This window comes from Aythya marila (genome assembly GCF_965140915.1).
Source record: "Aythya marila genome assembly, chromosome: 3".
Classification (NCBI taxonomy): Eukaryota; Metazoa; Chordata; class Aves; order Anseriformes; family Anatidae; genus Aythya; species Aythya marila.
The window spans coordinates 27,706,296-27,725,557 of record NC_139044.1 but is presented as its reverse complement, the minus strand read 5'-3'; the positions used below and the strand labels follow the sequence as shown (position 1 = coordinate 27,725,557).

General features: G+C 35.9%; 1 protein-coding gene across 1 annotated transcript; it reads right to left on the bottom strand.

The window, feature by feature from the left end:
- Positions 1-424: 424 nt before the first annotated feature.
- On the bottom strand, positions 425-18,715 carry EXO1 (exonuclease 1). The gene is made up of 13 exons (XM_082755631.1): positions 18,387-18,715; positions 16,396-16,515; positions 15,418-15,541; positions 14,507-14,644; positions 14,058-14,270; positions 12,245-12,432; positions 11,378-11,474; positions 9,418-9,634; positions 8,156-8,408; positions 6,451-6,925; positions 5,912-6,016; positions 1,820-2,013; positions 425-671 (listed from the first exon to the last, which is right to left on the bottom strand). The coding sequence occupies exons 1-13, from the start codon at positions 18,545-18,547 to the stop codon at positions 530-532; spliced, it is 2,427 nt and encodes an 808-aa protein (XP_082611757.1). The 5' UTR covers positions 18,548-18,715; the 3' UTR covers positions 425-529.
- Positions 18,716-19,262: the final 547 nt, after the last annotated feature.

Here is a 19,262-nt window from a genome sequence, read left to right as displayed (position 1 = left end):
ACAGAACGCTAATCATTAAGAGAACAAATCTTACCTTACAGCGAAAGAAACATTATCTGAGTACCAGAAGCATAGTGATGACAGTGAATACTGAACTGTAGTTTTACTCCTGTCTTGGAGACAAAGTAGGTTCAAGAGAGAAGGAGGGGGCAAGAAAATGATCATCCTAAAATGATCTTAAAAATTAAGACAAACATTTTCTGCTGTTTTCTGCAAAGGCAAAGCCATAACTGTTGTAGGAAGTTGTATCATATCTATGTGATTTACATCAAATGCTCAGAAGTGGCTGAAAATAATTTGGACAAAAGTTTAGCATTAAGCTTTGAACACGAGAACAGAGATACTGAAGGCTTTATTCCAGTCTGTATAAAACTGTACGTTTCAACTTGCTTTTATAAAAAGAGATGACAAATCAAGTCAGACTAAAATATACAGTTGATTTTCAAACTATCTTATTGATATTGACAAGATCCAGAAGATAAATTTTGACAATGATTAAAAATGAATTCTACTGTGCATAGCATACAATTCATTCGAATATAGCTCTCTGAACATGACTATATTCAGGATGATTAAAGATTTCTTCTTCTGCTTCTGGAGTGAGCTGGATATTATCTTTGATTGGAGACAATGGATCTGACTTTTTACAAGAAGGAAGTTTTTCATAATCTCTGTGCAAAAAAAAAAAAAGACAAAACAAAACCCAGTAATGTTAGGACATTATATGTTTCTAACTATACACCTGTGAGAACATTTGGGTTGATTCAAAACAAGACCCCTCACCCAACTATCCACTGATCCACAAGTAAGACCAGAACAAAAGTCTATGATAGAAAGTTTTAGGTCCAATTTCACTGCTGCTGAACAACTTCACTGAAAGTTATTTAAATGGTTTCAGATATCCTATAAATGAAATTATAATTACTAGCTTTGCATTTGAAGTACAGTATGCATAACCCAGAGTAGAATATGGTGCATGTTTCATTAACAACTAGTCTTCTGAAGAACTGTAGTATCTTATGTATCCTGTGAATCTTGAGGTAAGGACAAAACATTTTAGTGTCCCACATGATATTTGCCATCAAAAAATATATTTGTCCTGAGACATAAAGCTAATTTCAAAACAACAACAACAAAAAAAAAGCAAAAAAAACAAAAGCAAAAAAGCCAAAAAAAATCAGATCTAAGTAAGTCCTGGCAGCAGGGAAAATATTTTGAGAAACAACAAAAAAAATATCTCCTAAAAGCTAATTTTATGTAATTAAAATAGCTGTTTATTAAAGTAAAAAATACACATATCTTAATTTTATCCAGAAGAACTCCATCAATTCACTATCATGTTGAAGGCAGAACAGAACTGACAATCAACCATCCCAAAATGTGAGAGGCATATGAAGTTAAATAATAACAACCTTGCTTTCAATCAAGTCTGACAGTTTTTAATGCAGCTTTTGCATCTAGGCTAAGTCTTTCAGTGTTTGATGTCAAACCTAATAGCAATATCTTTCATATAAAGTTATGCTACACTATCTGCACTACCTCAATAAATGGATTTTAGTCAGGAGTTCTTGCTGGTTAGAAAAAATTAACTAGAAGTAAAGAGCATATTTACCAGAAATCATACTTCATGGTTATATTGAATAATAAGTGAATTGGCTCAGGAAATTAAGAACTATATGTAGAAGATATCTATCTTAAGCTGTTAACTTTACTGAATCATTTGGAGCAAACATGTATAAAGTCTGCTTTGAAATTTTTTCCTTTGGAAAAAATTCTAAGAAGTTCACAGGCTGCTAACTAAAGGGTTAAAGCAACTTACCTTTTAAACTGGAAGTTTTTCCATAGTTCACTAATGGTGGCTTGCAGTCCCAGCTTATTTTCAGCATCACAGTGATTTCTCTTCTGCACAGGGGACAGTTTTTTTCTTAATCCACTTACTTTAGCTGGTATCAATGGCTTGAGCTTTGTCACAATACGTGACCCTACTGAACTGGATTTGTGTAAACCAGGAACCTGTGAGATTTTTAATATTAAGTTATAAATGGTTAAAATGAAAACCTATCATTTCTGTATCAGAAAAATAGATACTTACAATCAGAAAAATAGAAGAGTTTTACATTGCGTTGAGATGATGCAATCTGATTAGCCCCAACAACATATATTTACATAGCTTCTCTAACTGAAAATGATTTGTGCCACAGAGATAATACAGCTCTAAGAACTGGCAAAACAGCATCTGTAGGTCCGTGAATTTTAAGGAGTTGCGAAAGCACATTTATTTGAAATGCTGTTTTTAAGGTCTACTGAATATTTTTTCCACGAGAACACAACAAAAAAACTTTTCAAGTCCGCCTTCAGAATTTTAAGAGAAGCCATCCTCTGGTATTACTCTGAAAAGTATCAGTACCCCAAGGATTATTATACCTCCAGTCGGACATTTTTCTGTACCTGGAATTCAAAGCAGTTGTGCTTGGCTAGAACACACATCTCAAAGGAAACCAGTCAGAAGTTTGAAGACCTCAACTAAAGCAAAATGCATTGCTTCAGTAGATAATTTATTCTAGAGATCGTATATCCTTTTTATTAGAAATGCATACCTAGTTTTCAATTCTCTTATCAGTTTTCAAGCACCAAATCTGTTTCTTGCTATTTATAAGCACATAACTGATTTTGACAAGACCTAATTCCTGCATGTTAGTTTAATTTTTTTACATCTAGTGCTTTCATCCCTAACCACATTTACTTGTAGCCCTGTCAAATGCTACTCTCACTCTTTCCCATACTAATAAGTTACTTTTTCTCCCCTTCTGCAGTTTCATTCACAAAGAGTAATGAGTTTATTTTAACAATAAAAGAAATACACTTCAGTGTGATCAGCTGGACTTTTTCCTACTTTTGTGTACGACATTTAATAAGGTAAAGATAACAAAGATGGTATTTCACTTCTTCCTATTTGTGCTATAAATACATGTATATATAACAATAATTCAATGAATGTAATACGCTCCTAGAAAAAGTTAAAGCTTCCTTTGCCAAACAAGTTCATAAATGGCCATTTAATATTATTTATCATTTTTTGTCTTAAATATTCTTGTAGTTTTCCTCAGTTTTGGGGGAAGTAGCTAATGTTCTAGTAGCACTAGAACAACATTTTACTGTCTGATCCATTCTACTACCTAATTGTAAAACACCTACGCCTCAAAAGTACTAGCTTCAAAGCAATCACTCACTTCCAGCCTGTTATTTTGTGTTTGTCATGATGATCAAATTAATTATTAAAATATAATAAAACAGCTGCAGAGGAAACTGAATGTCCATAGTTTTAAAAATTTCTTATCATACATAAAGTTGGCTACATAGTATTAGCATTTAGGACACATACATTTTAACTGACACCAATAATTTTCCCATTTGGACATTAAGAATGAAACATTTTGCTCTAAATTAATCAATATCTCTTTTGCTGGACCATCTGAAGAAGACAGACACAGCTCTGCCTACCTCAGGTGCTTCTGTCAGAAAATGTAAATGCTTGTATGAGGGGAAGCTATTGACCAACTTTTATTTTATTTTTAATACAGATGTTAGAAATCTTCAAAGTTCCCGTATGTCAGTTCTTTCCAAAATCACATTGCATTTTGTCCCATCCTATCACCACACACTTTCTATACAGTTGTCTGTTAATTGAAGAGATGTTATTTTTACCTGAATAAACTATGCAGATCTTGGAATTCCAAACAGAATTTGAAATATATTTAAAATACATACTAAGAAGTTAGGAGAGTACTGGAAAGAATAGAAATAGATCCTAAAAACCATGCTTAATCTTTTGCTGTTTATCACCCCAGCTATTTCACAAAACGTGTACACTCTCCCATAATACTTCCTTTCTATGGTTCTGAAGCACAGGCGTGTAAGTTAAATTAATCAAACCCAAAGGAGGCAGAGCTGCATGTTCAGTACCCATTAAAAAACTTTAAACCAGATTAGATTGTTTTCTTTTTGTCAATATTAGCCTCTTTGTTGAGGTCACAATAAATTATGGGGCAATAATGAGCAGTAAAAAACATGGCTGGAATGTTTCACAGAAATGACTACAAAGGTCCTAGAGAACTCATTATTTTATAGGCATTGATTAGAGAAAAGTTTGTTAGCTTTAACGTTAGAAAAGAGAGGCTAGGCGTTTCACATTCTAGATTGGAACCAGAGTAAAAGCTGACAGCTTCCCCATATCACCTCCCTCAATTATTAGATTTCACTACAGATCAGCCATGTTATTTAAATAATTCTGATTTTGGTGATCTATGTTTTAAGTGATCATCCACTTCTTTGCTAAATCCAGAACTATTTCCTTCATTACTTTCTTGTGTACTTAGTACCAGTGAAGATTTTCCTTGTTTTACACTACTTAAAAAAAAAAAAAAAAAAAAGGGAAAAGTGAGGCAGAAGTGGTGCTCCTCATCTCCATCCTATGCCTTCAATTCTGACTACTTGTTCCAGTGGTCTCAGTGGTGCTACAACTCACAAGAGCTTGTGAGTACAGGCGAGCTGAAGTTCCACAATTAACCTTTTGGTTGTTGTTATCAAATAACATTTCAGTCAGGTAAAATCAGCTGGATTGGAAAAATTAAGTATTATTGCTAGCATATAAAGGTAGCAGAGAGAATTCATGGCCAAGAGGCCTGGTTTAAAATAACCTTACTGTCATGATGGATTTTCAGCTGATTTATATTGCCTGAAGAGCTCCAAGCATCCTAAAAATATGCTTAGATTACATTTACATTACCTAAGTACCTTCATACCATGTATCGCCCAATATTTAATATGTTCCTTCTCTTAATATACCTTTAATGCAAGAAATGACTATTTAAGCAAAACAGATTAAACACATTAAAAGCAAAGTCATACAACTTCCAGTCTCAGGATGATTTTATTTCATTGCTTAATCTTGCTGAAGAGAAGCAGGCAAAATGTTATTCTAATGAAACAGCATCAGTTTTATAAATAGGTGTTTCAGAATGGAGAATATAAAGATGTAAGTCACAACTTAACACCAATTAATAAAGTAACCACAAGGTGCCACTATTGCATAAAACAGTACTCTTGCGAAAAGCTTGTGATTTTTAATCTATGAGAAAGAAGCTAGTAGGGGTATACTTAAAAGGATGTGTCTTCTTTTGATTTAAGAATCTTTTGGCCAATTCTAAGACAACGTCTAAGGAACTAGAACACTCTCACATACTGAGGTTTTAGAAGTTTTGTAATCTAGATAGATGGGTAAAGCCCTTACAAATGCCGTGAAGACAGGGAACACAACTTCATTGTTAGGCATTTAAGCAACCCCAGAGAAATAATGTTAAGGGTGCCCAACAGGAAACGTAACTAAAGCATTGACTGTGAAGGAAAGTATAGACTCAATGTGAAAGGAGAGTCAAGTGTTAAACAATGGCTATAACTAAAACAACTAAACAAGAATGCTTCATTAAAACCTTTCCAGTTTTTTAAATTTAAGCATGCTTTTTCTAGCCAAAGAACAGGAGACTGCTGAAGCAGTAGATTCATCCATATAGTCAAATAGGATTATCTTATGTCTATCTGAACGTGACTGCAATTTGCATCATAAAACTTAAATATTTAGTATGTCAGAGGAAAACTATTAAGATTTTTTCTTTATCTTGGCTACTTAATTTATGCTGAAGTGTTTAAAACCCCCAAAGTTGCAACCACATTAGTCACAGGGGGCCTGGTTATATTTCATCTCAGCTCTGACACACATGAGTAAAAAAGCAATTTTCTTTTGCTAACAGGCACATTGTTAAGTATTCATTCCAGAATTTTTAGTGAAAGACCTAGCAAGAGACTACTTCTACTGAACATTGAAAATCAATGGTAAAATTAAAGGAATTCTTACCTTGATCTTTGCTACCATATTCTTTCTGTCAGTTTGAACAGCAGAAGTTACTGGAGGCCTCTGAGTACCTTGATAATTAGCCAGTTTTGAAGTAGAGCCAAATTCCTTCAAAAAAGAGAGTCATTTGACTTTAAAACACCTTTTTACATTGTGCATGTTTTTATATCCACACATCTATAAATTATAATGCATGTTTTCAGCAATTCTAAGAACTTATACAAAACCCTGAGCATATTTTTAGTAAGAAACACTATGCTGACACACAAGCTGAGAGGACTTCTTCAACAATTACAAAAACAGAATACAAGCATGCCAACCACTGCAATGTTACACAATGGATAGACTAAATACAAACGTAAAGAACAGACTTGATTTAAGCTAGTAAGTCAATCTATACTATGCGAGTATAATAAAATGCTGAAGAGTTGTGTGACCAGGAGTTACAGAATTTGCAGAGTATCAATTAAAGAGAACTTCACAGCCTAATTTCTTTCTTAATGAAAAGTAAAAGCAAATGCTAAGAAGTCTTGTTTTCTTACTTCTGTTTCTGAATTGTTGTTACATGATTGTGGCGTCTTTGGAGACTCCAAGTTACATTCTGATGGCTCACAAGACCCTTGAGACTGCAAGGAACAGTTCAGTTCTGTTAAGGGGGAGGATTCTTCATCAGATTCACACACCACCCCAATCTCTGCTTGTACTCCATTAATGTCATCTGCCTGAGATGCCACGCAGTTGCTTTTCTGTTGGTCAAAATGCTGTGAAGATACAATATGAGATACACCAGCATTTCCTGAATTATTTCCAAGGCTATTGAACCACCGAAAGCAACTTCTCTGTGTTTCCCCAGGAAGCAATGAGGTAGTCCTTGTTTTTTCAATTCCTAAAAGCAGAGAAGCATCTTCAGCTACAGGTTTTGCCTCCAGTTTCTTGCAATCCCCCTCAACATCTTGAATTTGATCACTGTCATCCTTTGCTCTACAATCAAGCTCATCTGCTTCGTTGCAGAAAAACCTAAGGAGGAAAAAAAAAGCTAAATATACAGGTGAAGGCAACAAAGAAGGAAGTCACTGCAAAAGAAGTATTTCGTCTCTAAAAATCCAACAGTTACTTCTACACATCCATTGGATTTTTGAATTGCACTTGCAGACAAGATTATTTTGACCATGGGCAAGTCACTATGGTCTTAAACTTCTAGTCCTTCCTGACAGCACTTAAAAGACAACAGTAAAGTCATTCTGTCAATTTATGTTTCACTAGAAAAACCATCTGTAAATGCATCATTTGTTGACTAAAGATACTAACTAGTAAGTCCTTCATCGGAAAGACAAAGACCTAGGAAACCTACAAAATTTAAGGATATATTGTTATAAGTTGTTATAAAGCTAAGTAGTGATGAAGCTACAGTGCTTCTTATTGAGGAATCCTGAATTTATTTATTTATTTATTTTTTAAAACAAACTGAGCATTTATTTGGAGAAAAAGCTACCACCACCGACAATTCTTGATCTTTGATGTAATGTAACAAATCTCTGAGCTCAGGAGGGTGCAAGTTAGAAAATGTCAGTATAAGATTATTTTACCAAATTAGACATCTTTGAAACATTGAAATCTTTAGATTATTTATGGTACAAATCACAGTAAGACAGAATTGTGATAATCATTTATAAAAACAATTCAAGTAGTTGTAGTCAAACACAACCAACCAAAAACCACAGAAACATAAAGTTCCTCTTCTCAAAGTGCTGGTGCAGAAATAAGGAGCATTATCTGAATGGGACTGGGTAAAAAGAGTTGTCAGACAGTATGACCAGGTATGGCTTTGAAACAAACAAACAAAAAACAATGTAAAGATGTCAAAACACAAGTAGCTGCCTGATTATGTGGCACAAAGAGGCGGCACTTCTTATTAAAAAATATAGTTATCACATGACCCATAATAGTACTGCCAATTCCTAGCTCCTAGCTAACTGATATCCAGAAATTAGACTGTATTGAATCGCTTCACAGCCTTCGTTACGACAGTAAAAAAAGTTGACATTATGTATCTATTTATGATATCTTTACTTATATATCTCATATACTTCATGTCTAGCACAAGGAGTTCTCCATCTCAGCTCAAGGCTACAGGTGCAGAAAAAAAATGAAGTACTGTTTTTCTCTTTTTCAGTACTCAAGTTATTTCAACAACCAGGATATCAAATAGTATCTTGATACTTATTGAAATACATGATGCAAGCATACCTGCTTCTTGTTCCTGGAACAACCACAGCATCCCTCTGCTTGTTTTTCCTTTGCAGAAAGGAAGCAAATGTATTTCTAACTCTGGGCAGTGAGTTAGAGTTTTCTTTAGTGGTGGAATTCCCTGAAGAATCACTGCTTTGTGTTGCAGAGACATTATTTTGTGGCTGAGCATTTTCATCATTTCCCTTGAATTTTTTTGCTTTTGAAAATGAATACTGGTTCAACAGATCTCCATCTGAGAGTTCTTCCAAATCTAAAGACAATTTAAGAATCACTGTAGAAGCTTGTTCTAGAATAGTTATGAAAAGACTGAACAAACTGAACATCACATTATTTAACCTCACAACCCTATTCTTAACAATACAGTTCAGAAGTCTTTAAACACAGTTGTTTTCTAGTATATAGGCTTAAAGTAACTTTTAAAAAGGTAGATGGAGCAAAGGCATAACAGTTGAGATTAAAAAGAGTGCACATTATAATTCAACTTTAAGTTTCCTTTAAGAATACTGAGCTAAAAGTATGTAGCTATTGAACCGTTGATAAACAATGGAATAGAAAAGTACCAGGAGTAACAAAGGCAAAGAAGAAACCCTAGTAACATCAGAAAGAAGGATGCAGACGAGAAAACACTTGAGAAGAGAAAGAAAAGAAAAAAGAAAGAAGAGAAAGAAAATACTTAACCTATCAAGTGAAGTACAATGGAAGCAGAGAGCTCTTTCTATAAATAGCCAACAAATTATTTCAGCCCATATAACTTAAGTGTCCATATAACTTGTCTTTCGTATACAAAAGACAAGATAGCACAGATCTACAACTTCAGAAAACTGGAGCAAAAGGTACCAAGGCAAAGGAACTAGGCAGCACAGTGTTAGAAGAGTACAGAAAACTAAGTTTTCTATGCAGCTAAATCTCATCTCTATGAAAGATAACCATTTTCATTTCTTTGCATACTATTAAAAGATATAAATTAAACCCAAAATAGCTAAGAAATTGAGCAAATTGTATTAAAAATAATTGCAGTTAAGGACAAAATTGTATAACAAGTCAGAGCAAAAATAAACTGCTACAGAAAGTTTGCTGCCAAACTGGATTGTTACTTAGGCTTTCATATTATTTTTTTCAGTCTTGCAGATTGTTAAAAACAGAACACAAACAACAGAAGTTAAAAGTTTTATACCTCCTATTCTATAGGAGATATAGAATATACCTATAGAATCCTTTCTTCTCTACTACATTCTATTATTTATTAAATAAAAACATACCACTTCTTCGCCTTTTTGCTAAGAGCTCTTTGTTTGGAAGTTTTAACCCTTTGATACTGATTTTCTTCTCAGTGCCTTTGGTTATTGATTTCTCAGGTAAATGAGTTGTATGAAGAACAGTATCTGTACTAGGGTCAAGCTTGTAGTCTCTGCTCCAAATGGTATTTATATGATTAGCATGTCTGTCATTCCAGTCACGACTTCTCTGCTGTATAGGCTACAAAAAAAATTGTAAGTCAGACATAGGCTTATAAATTTGCCTTCTAAGTAAGACTTCCTGATTTGGCGTAAGGGCATTTTGACATTTGCATAACCATTGCTGACATGGCTACTCTACACAAACATTTTCTCTTTGTTCCCACATTTCTTACATTTTTTCCCCCCTCTGTGCTGCCATGAATTCTTTATTCCTATACGGCACAAGTGACTTACTGTTCTTCTCAAAGTTAGAGGTTTACCTCTATTGTAAAAGAATAATTTGGGAAAATACTATCCTCGTGATAATATATACTTGAAAGAAATGTGCACCCCTAATCACTTTGAGATTTTTCTTTTTCAATTAGTTACTTCTGTAAACAGGATTAAGGATTTACTAAAACTGTCTGAAAGTAAAACAAACATAGTCAAATGCCTTAAAGAGTATGAATTTACTTGTACAGAGAATGAGATCTAAGAATTTTGTAAGCCACTGGTCACCTGATTTATGGTCATCTTCTCTGGATGCCCCAATACAAACATTTATCTAATTTAATTGAGATTAAGTCTTCTACTGTAAATGAATACAGTCAAGACAGAAGATTAAACAAAAATCCCAAGTCTCACATACTTCAAAGTTCTCCATTAACAGCTTCCCATGCCCTGGATTTTTTTTATTACTATTATTTTTCAGGTAAGAATAGAAGGATGTAGGCAGTTATTCAAAGAAGATTTCAAGGTATTTTATTGTTCCTATTGTTGTTCATACTTTGTTTACTAATATGTACATTAAGGAGGTTTAGAAATCACTTAATTGTGCAAAGGTGCAGTCTAGGCTGCACAATTATTTACTTAAACTTTCTCATCTTAGATGAGAATAAAGTATTACATGACAAGAATCCATTCAGGATTATTCTGCACGTAACCAAATCATTTCCGTTGACCACTTACTTTCCTAGATATTTAAGGTGCTCAAGTGCCATTTAGGTCAGAATATTTATCTGCCTACTTTTTTCACAAACTGCAGAGACTTTAAAGCAAAATGAAGAACTACACAAAACTAGGATAAGAACACGATGGCAACATTTGCCATTGTCAAAATAAGCAGAGTGACCCAAGAACTAACAATTAAAGGAATAGAGTCAGAAAATAATTAAAAAGCATGTGTTATCAGAACAGCAATCACTCAAAAAACAATGGCTGTTAAGGCCACGCCCTTTTATTTACATTTTTCAGCATCTTTTAGATGATATACTAAGAGACTTTACTGGTTATAACTATTAAAAATATACATTTCAGTTTTCAGGTGGCATACGAACAGTTCACTTTGTGAGAGTTTGCAAAACTGCCAGAATGCATCAGCATCTGGCATTACCTTGTGGTCTCTTCAGAGGTCTCTTTTACAACTAGATGAGTTGTAAAGTCAACAGTAACTGCTGTTGTTAACTGTTTTCAGTAAATACTATTAAGAGGTTTTTGAAGATGCTGAAAAGGTTTGTAGGCTAGGTGTCACTTCAAAGAGACTTCTGCATCTGCAAATATGAATATGCTACTCATAATCTGAAATTAAGAGTGAAACTTTTATGTTGGATTGTTCTTTGAATCATACTTAGTACGTTTGTTGAAAAATACAGTTTCTGTCATAACAGAATATCCGTAACTGCCAAGTCAGTTGCAGGTAACATTCAACTGTATTTTTCCATGAATGTTCACTTTCAAACTCATGTCATTATCTTAGTATATAGCTTTAGAACAAAGGTTTTACCTGTGCAGTATCAGGGTTATAGTTATCGATGCGTTCCATTGTATCAATATCAATATTGCCGATGGCAATTTGAAAAGCAGTAGTATCACCAAAGTGTCTGTCCCCATTGCATTAAAGGAAAATATCTGAGTATCACAATAAGTTTCAAGAAGTGTAGCATTAAAGTCAGAACAGCTGCTTTCAATTTTGTGTTAAAGAATTGATAGAATGTTATCCACATGCGTTATTACTACTAGCCTACTTAATCTGATGCAACAGCAATCATAATAGATCTGTAGTGCTTGGCAAACCTGTAAAGTTGAAAGGAAAGCCTTCAATCATTAACAGAAAAGTTGCCATCTTTCTTCTTAGCCTCTGGAAACACCAGAGATTAATCAGCTTGAAAAACATACAACTAGTAGTTACTTAAATGGTCTTCTTTCTTCATTTTCCATGAGGACATTTCTGACACAAGTAGTGAAATGCTACTTGCTTTGTAGGAAGACTCTGGTCAAACAGTGAACGCATAGATTAGGCGCTTACAGCAAGAATTAGAGTGGCAGAGGTAACATACAACATAGGCACAAACTAAAAACAGTCATGAAGAATTTAAACCACTGAAACATAACCTGTGTTTAAGAAATTGCGGTCTACATCTTAAAAAAGACAGCTTCCACTTAAAATGATAGGTCATTTCTTAATATTCAATTACTATGTTTAAAAAAAATATAAATAAAAAAAAGACCAGAGCAAAAGAGAAGGAAAAACAACCTTTATAAGACTGCATGCAGGCTTTAGCCAATAACAGAGGTGCAATGGAAGAAAATGTAAGACACCACAACTGTTCCCACCTATTTTGCCCCCACTATTTCATTACAGAAAGGATACCGTCCTGCATAAATTAGTGTTTCTGGATCAATATCATCAGCATACGCATTCAGAGGAACTAATTTTCTATTGACAGGATCAAAAACTAACTGATAAAGGAATGTATTATTGGCACGTGTAAAGCCCTGTATGTATTCTTCTGATACGGTTATATTCATCTTCAAGTAATGCCCCATTTTCTTAATAACCTGTCCAAAAAAAAAACCAAAACCAAAAAACAAAATCTGCTTAACTGCTGCATTTAAACAAATACAATTCCAAAGGTATCTTTAAAAACATTATTCCAAGACCTTCAGAGTCTTAAAGAGAATTTCAGTTTTAGCACATAATAGAAGCATTATATGAAGACAAATACAGTCCTCAAGAAACTCAACATCCACAAAAAGGTAATTACACTTTAATTACTAGATATCTTTGCTTGCCCTTACATGTATGATGTGTCCTATTGCAAAAATACAACTTAAACTAGATAGGGGATGAGAAGAGGGGTAAGGGGGAAAGTCTTGTACATTGTAAACAACTTAAAGTTGCAAAACAGTCACAGGAATAACACAACCCAAGTAATAAAGCCCTCTGGTCCAAGAAATAAATATGAAATCTGAATAAGAATGCAAAGTGTCCCCTTAAGGTATATTTGTTAAAATTAATGGATATCCAATTTTGTAATTTATATTACCAGAAACTGAAAGCAGTATGTGGATGCTTTTAGTGTATGAAAAAGATGAATTAATCACATTTTTCCCGTTACTGGCCATAAAAATACAGATTTATTCAGTAGTCCCTCCTATACATTGTTACTGAACGACACTACAGTAAGTTCCTAATAATTCACTGACTACTGCATTTTTCTATTCCATAAAAGGCAGATTATATTGTTTCGAAGATCAATTCTGTCATACTGCCAAAGACAAGAATCTTTTATTCTCCCCAGATAAAAAAAAAAAACAGTTGTATTGGGTCACGTATTCTAAATACAGGCCATTTACTAATCTTAGTAAGAGACACCAGTTCTGATGGGCACTGTTGGACTACGGACTACCTTGCATCTTTTGACTTTCCAAAAACACTGCTGGGAAATAGCAGTGAGGAGTCATGTAACAATTTACTAGGTGAAAAGCTTTTCAAGTGAAATACTGCCATTGTGCTCACAAAAAAGCAAAAGTACGTTAGCTTAAACAAAATTATTGGAATGGGAAGATTTCAGTTTCTTTTCTACTTCCACAGTTACTTGGATGTATGTTCTACATTACAAAACATTTTAGAACTAAAAACATGCAAGAGAAAAAACACTGAAGCATACATGTAACTTAAGATGATAATGCAGAAAGTTAGACTGCATACTAAGTAATTTTTGGATTAGATTTACCTGCGTCAAGGACAGGCATGTAAAGTACTTTTCTTAATAGCTCAAACTATTCTCCATTACTGTCTACACAGAAGTTACTCCCACTCTTAGCATCCGTAATTCTTAATATTAGAATTGCTTTCATTACATACATTGAAGGAAAAAAAATATCTTATTTTGCACTATACTATTTTTGATATACTAGAAAGACATTATGGAAAAAATGTCTGTGTCAAGATATAGATAAGTAAACACAAGAAGTCAATAAAATAAAATTCACTGTCCTATCCCTCCTCCAGAGGGATAAGAGGGTACTTTAGGTACTGGAAGGCCATGTTCTTCTCAAAACAGAGAAAGCCAAGAACCGCACGTATTCAATTCCGTGTTAACACCAGAAACACGGATACAGACTCCCCAACACAGAATGCTAAACACAATACCCAACACAGAGTGCTAAAGCAAGATTACCTTTATAATATCTGGATTGTTAGCAAGTTTTAGCAACTTGCATGCTTTAACTAACCCAATTCCATGGATTGATGGCAGGTAGTCACAACCAGAAAGAATACACATGTAGCGGAATTTCTCTTCTGTGAAAACGTTTCCAAGCTGCTTGCAGTTTCCTAATCGAGCTTGATCTATCTCTAGTCCATTTCCAAACTTGTCAATTTTCAAAAACACCTGGAAATTAAGAGGAAGTGGAAAACAATGATTTTCACCTGTATAAGATCATTGTTCCGTTTGTACATATGCTAGTTTGTCGCACTTGATGGAAATAACAGAGGTGAGTGCTATTCTTATCTCTTCAGTTGCCCTGAAATATTGTAACGGAGGAAAGTCAAACATATTTAGCAACTTTGAACTCTGCTTTTAACATATCAGTGAGAGATAAGCACTCTTAAAGTTTTCTTCCTTACCTTTTTACATCCAAAAGCTAAAAGATCAGAATCTTCTGTAATTATGGCTTGAACCAAGCCAGCCTTATTAAGATAAGCCAACTGAGCATCAGCTTCATAAGGAGCCACAATACAATCAACTCCATGGGTTCGTGCAGCCTGTACATAAACAGGAAACATACAAGCATTTAACAGCAATTTTCAGCAATCACCTTATACATCTGGAAACAAAAGAACTCCTACTTCAAAGAACTGAAACACTGATTTTTATTTTCTAATCACTCCTTACGTCCTTCACCAATTAAAGCCCAATTTTCCACATTTAAAACTCAAGTTTCAAGGAGTTCAGATCTATACAGACTGATCTACAAAAACACCCTTTCCTGCATTTGTCTGTAACACTGCCCATACTGACCACAGCTGCAAGCTTCAAACTCATACACATTATAGTTTGGACAAAGAGAACAGCAGTAAACAAGTGTAATATTTTTATAAAGATTCCATGACTGCAGTAGAAGTGTAGCAAAGAGTGACTGAAAAGGCTTTTAAGCAGCCAAAAACTTATCCATAGCCTAGTTTCAGGAACTATCCTGAGGTGGGTATTTAAGGAGTCTCATATCTTTCATGGCATAAAGAAAATTCTAGATGCTATGAAAGTCAGTTTATGGCTTTAAGCGTTGTATTTTAATTGACAAGTCACTACTATTTACAAAACTGGGCATGATAAACCTGAAGCAAAGTTAAATTTAACTACACCTAGCATAACCCAGTGTATGCAGTACAGTTACAGAACAAGAGACAGGAGGTGTGGGGAATATCTTTCTTGCCTATGGAGATGAAGTAGTGGTGTAGCCATACATAGCAGAGTAAGACATCCTACTAATTGGATAGATTTTTTTCAACTGTTGATTGCAGCAGCATCAGCAACTTACTTTAATGACTTCATGAGCCATAGCATGAGTAACATTTACACTGCGTGCAAAACATTCCCTAGCTTCTGAAAGTTTCCCTTCCCGCAACAACTGCTTCCCCTTCAGAAGACCAGCTTGACGCTTCCTGAAAGATAAATAAAAATATCCACCAACATCTGATTATTTTCATATAGAAGAACAGTTATTATAGAGGACTAAGAGATACCGTTGGGAAATGGGGAAAAATTGTTTCACAGCTGAGCACTTCCCTAGTCTATTCTACTGTGTAACATTTGAAGAGTAACTGCAAGTCACTGTATCACAAAAAATGCTTAGATTGGCACGTTGAAATACATTGTGAGAAAACGGTGACAACTCAGATCAGCAATGAAAAGGAAGAGTTGCACCCATACTTGGGATGCAATAAAAAATCTTTGGAGTATGTCAGATACTCACTGGTTTGGAGGAGGGAAGGCATTATTTATTTTGTTTCAAACACTGGAAATTGTTTGCTCCACACTGAAGGAAACATATGCCCAGAAGAACTGATAAGTAAAATTCTCACAGCTTCAGTGAGATGTCCAGATATATACGGACAATCCTGAATCCAAATTGGAAACCAGTTTATCTGATGATTTGTAGACAATGAGGAAGATGGTATCGATTTTAGGTAAAATTGTATCAGGAATAAATATTTTTGACCAGAGAGATCATAAGAGTGGATTCAACTGAAAGCTTTTAACGCATTACAGGAAGTAATGCTCAGAGATTTGCTTCCTTCCTCTATAAAAGTGCTTTCATTTATGAAGTGCATTTCTATTTTTGGAATAAAACCTCTAAGAAGAGGCTTGTATGATTTTAAATGTAAATTAAGTGAAGTAACACTATATTGCAGAAAAGTTTACCAAAGATTACTACCTACCAAGTCTGAAGTTTCTCCAGCTATGAAAATGAACGGTAGTGTTAAACATGCTACTTTACTCGCAAATCAATACTTACTCTCGTCGCGCCTTTTCCACTTCCTTTTTAGAAGGTATGGTGCATCCATCAAATACCAAAATTGGTTTAATTCCAAATGAGAGAAGCATATCAACAAGTTTCATACAGAAAGCTACATAACTGTATCAACAAGAGAAGAAAAATAAACTTTATTTTTCAAAGATTTTAATTGGAAACATATTTCCCTAGCACCGCATGAAGAATAAGAACACGCAAATGCTTTAAGAAATTCATGCTTCATCTCCCAGCTCAAAACCGGACTAACTGCTGCTGTTGTGGAAAATACCATAAGAACTCAAGCAGCATTCAATTCAATTTTGCTACAGTAGGATGCACACTACCAAAGTTTGCAAGTTTCAACATGGATCATCTTTTCAGTTTGAGCAATGGGCAGGCAAACAGTCAGCAGATGAGCACAGTACGTTGTCTTTCCCTGAAGTCTTTTGAAAGGCACAGTAAATGAACTTCTGTGGAGTGGAAAAGCGACAAGGTATGAAACCTCTCTTCATGGAACTATCTGCTTCTTGCTCAGATGGTGGATACGTACTATGGACAGAAAAAATCTGTACAAAATTGTTTCATCAGTAACTAAAGTCAATAGCAGCTGTAAGCAATAAGTGCATTACACACTACGATGATCAGTGAAAAGGTTTTTCATGATCAGTGAAAAAGTTTTACACGTTTCTTTCAAGGACAGAGTTTAAAACAGCAACAGCAGCCTTTCTACCACTAAGGGGGAAGGGAGGGGAAGAAATGGGACACAGGAGCATTTATTCTGAGAATACAAGCATGGAAAAAACTGGATTTAGAGCTACAAAACAAACCCAAAAATAATAATGATTTTTTAAAAGACAAAGGTGAATAGGCTTGTAGCTATATAATAACTCAATTCAGATGAAATTTAAAGCACGGAAGGGATTTTCACACTACTGTTAAAGTGCCAATCCAAGATCAGTGATCACAGGCACATGGAAAAATATATATTTTTAATTAAATACATTTATTTATGTTCAATCATTCCATGGTTTTCTACAATTATAACTTTTTTTTTCCTGCCTGCCAATTTATTTTAACTGAACTATATTACCCTCAGAACTCCAAGGGATTTCCACTATCTTCAAAGGCAGGTAGCAGAGTTGTATGAAAATCTACAATTCTTCTAATCAACAGATGTAAGAATTAAAGATTTGAATCAATTTGTGAACTATCAACTCTCTCATCTCCAACCAGACATTTAATAAAAATCTCATAGATAAAACCTAGTCCAGACTAACTAGTGTTGTTTTATTTCTGAATAGATAAAGATTCGTATTTTTTTTTCCCATCCAAAACTCAGTTTTCCAAAGAGATGGCAAAAACACATGCAAATCTGACCCAGACTCCAAAGCTGGACTTGAATCATGGCCACGATTTTTATTTATTTCCTTTCTTAAAGGTATGGTAATATAAGTGAAAATTGTAAGTGAAAATGTGAAATTCACATTACGGTAGAAGAGCTACTGATACTAAAAATATTATATGTTAAGCAAAAAAAAATAAAAATCAGTGCAGGATACTTTATTTGGAGCACAACACGCCTATCTGAACGCCTTGGTATTGTTACAAGGTTTCATCACACAGCAGCATTTATAGTCACTTTGTTCAAATAAGGTTCCTGGCAATAGCACTGTATTTGAGACATGATTTACATCTACAGAACCTCAGAGCGATTAGGTTTTTGGGACGTGCTTAGGGGGCGCATACGACCCAAAAACTTCGCTTATTTGCGTTTATATCTTAAAATATTTTAGCTTATATTCCCCCACCCAGTATTTACTGGGATATTTATTCCGCCCAGCTGGAGCCGAAAAGCTACGTACTTACAGCCAGCATTTCCACTTCCAAAAATCGCTACTGGGAGCGGGAACCCAGAACCCACAGCAGCTTCACCTCAAGGTAACGCACCTCTCGCCTGTATAACGGCCACGCGCGAGGCGTTAACAGCCACTTACTGATCCGTCGGCTCCCCCTTGGCCAGCTTCTCTGCGCAGGCATAGGCGCCTTTGTGCAGCCAGCAGTAGGTGTCCACGGCCACCGCCTGCCCCCGGTACTTCTTCACGTGCGCGGGCTCGGCGGCCTCCTTCAGGAACTGCAGCAAGCCCTGGATGCCCATGGCGCTGCCCACGCCGGGCCGGGGAAACCCGAAGCGTTCGCGGGGCCCCCAGCCCCACCGAGCCCGATGCCCCCCAAAGACCCGGGCGGCGGCCCCGGCTCCCTGAGAGGGGACGAAACAGCCCCAACCGCCGCCGGCCCCGCGCGCCGCGGCCTCGCTGCGGGGAGAAAGAGGAGGCCCCGACGCTGCCCGCGCGGCGGCCGTACGGGGCTTTCAAGCAGCGCGCGCTCAGCCCTTCGCCCCGCCCTCCCCGCGGCGGACTACAGCCCCCGGCATGCCCCGCGAGGCGTCGGAGTGGCCGCCATTTGGAGGCGGGGGGTCGGGAACGGATCTTGTTATGGGGCTGCGGGGTGGGAGTGCGGTGGCTACAGCGCTCCGTAACGCTGCTTGTCTGCGCGTGGAGAAAAGTATGGGCAACGTCCCGCAAACGTCGGGCCGTTCAACATTTGTTTTCTGTTCTTTTTATCCTGGCTGTCTGGTCACGGGTTTACCCTGGGATGTAGAAATTTTTTTCTGGTAGTGAGAAGTTAAAATAAAACATGCAGAAAAAACAACTTAAGTGTAATGTATCTGTGTCCGTTGCCTCCTTAAAAAGCCCAGATGTAAAGAACCTAAACACTAAAAAAGCTAAAAACTTAGGGAGATCTGAACAGAGCTGAATAAGGCACTGAGGTGTGGTAACAGTCAGGCCTGTGCTATTGCTGTAAGCGGTATT

What these genes read in the sequence shown, in the direction of transcription:
- EXO1 (XM_082755631.1), bottom strand. Translation starts at nt 18,547, where the DNA reads ATGGGCATCCAGGGCTTGCTGCAGTTCCTGAAGGAGGCCGCCGAGCCC. An exon ending in GTTCCAGGAACAAGAAGCAG is followed by an intron (nt 6,926 to 8,155) that starts GTATGCTTGCAT and finishes TTTCCTCCTTAG; the next exon opens with GTTTTTCTGCAACGAAGCAG. An exon ending in ACAACAATTCAGAAACAGAA is followed by an intron (nt 6,017 to 6,450) that starts GTAAGAAAACAA and finishes TCTTTTTTGAAG; the next exon opens with GAATTTGGCTCTACTTCAAA.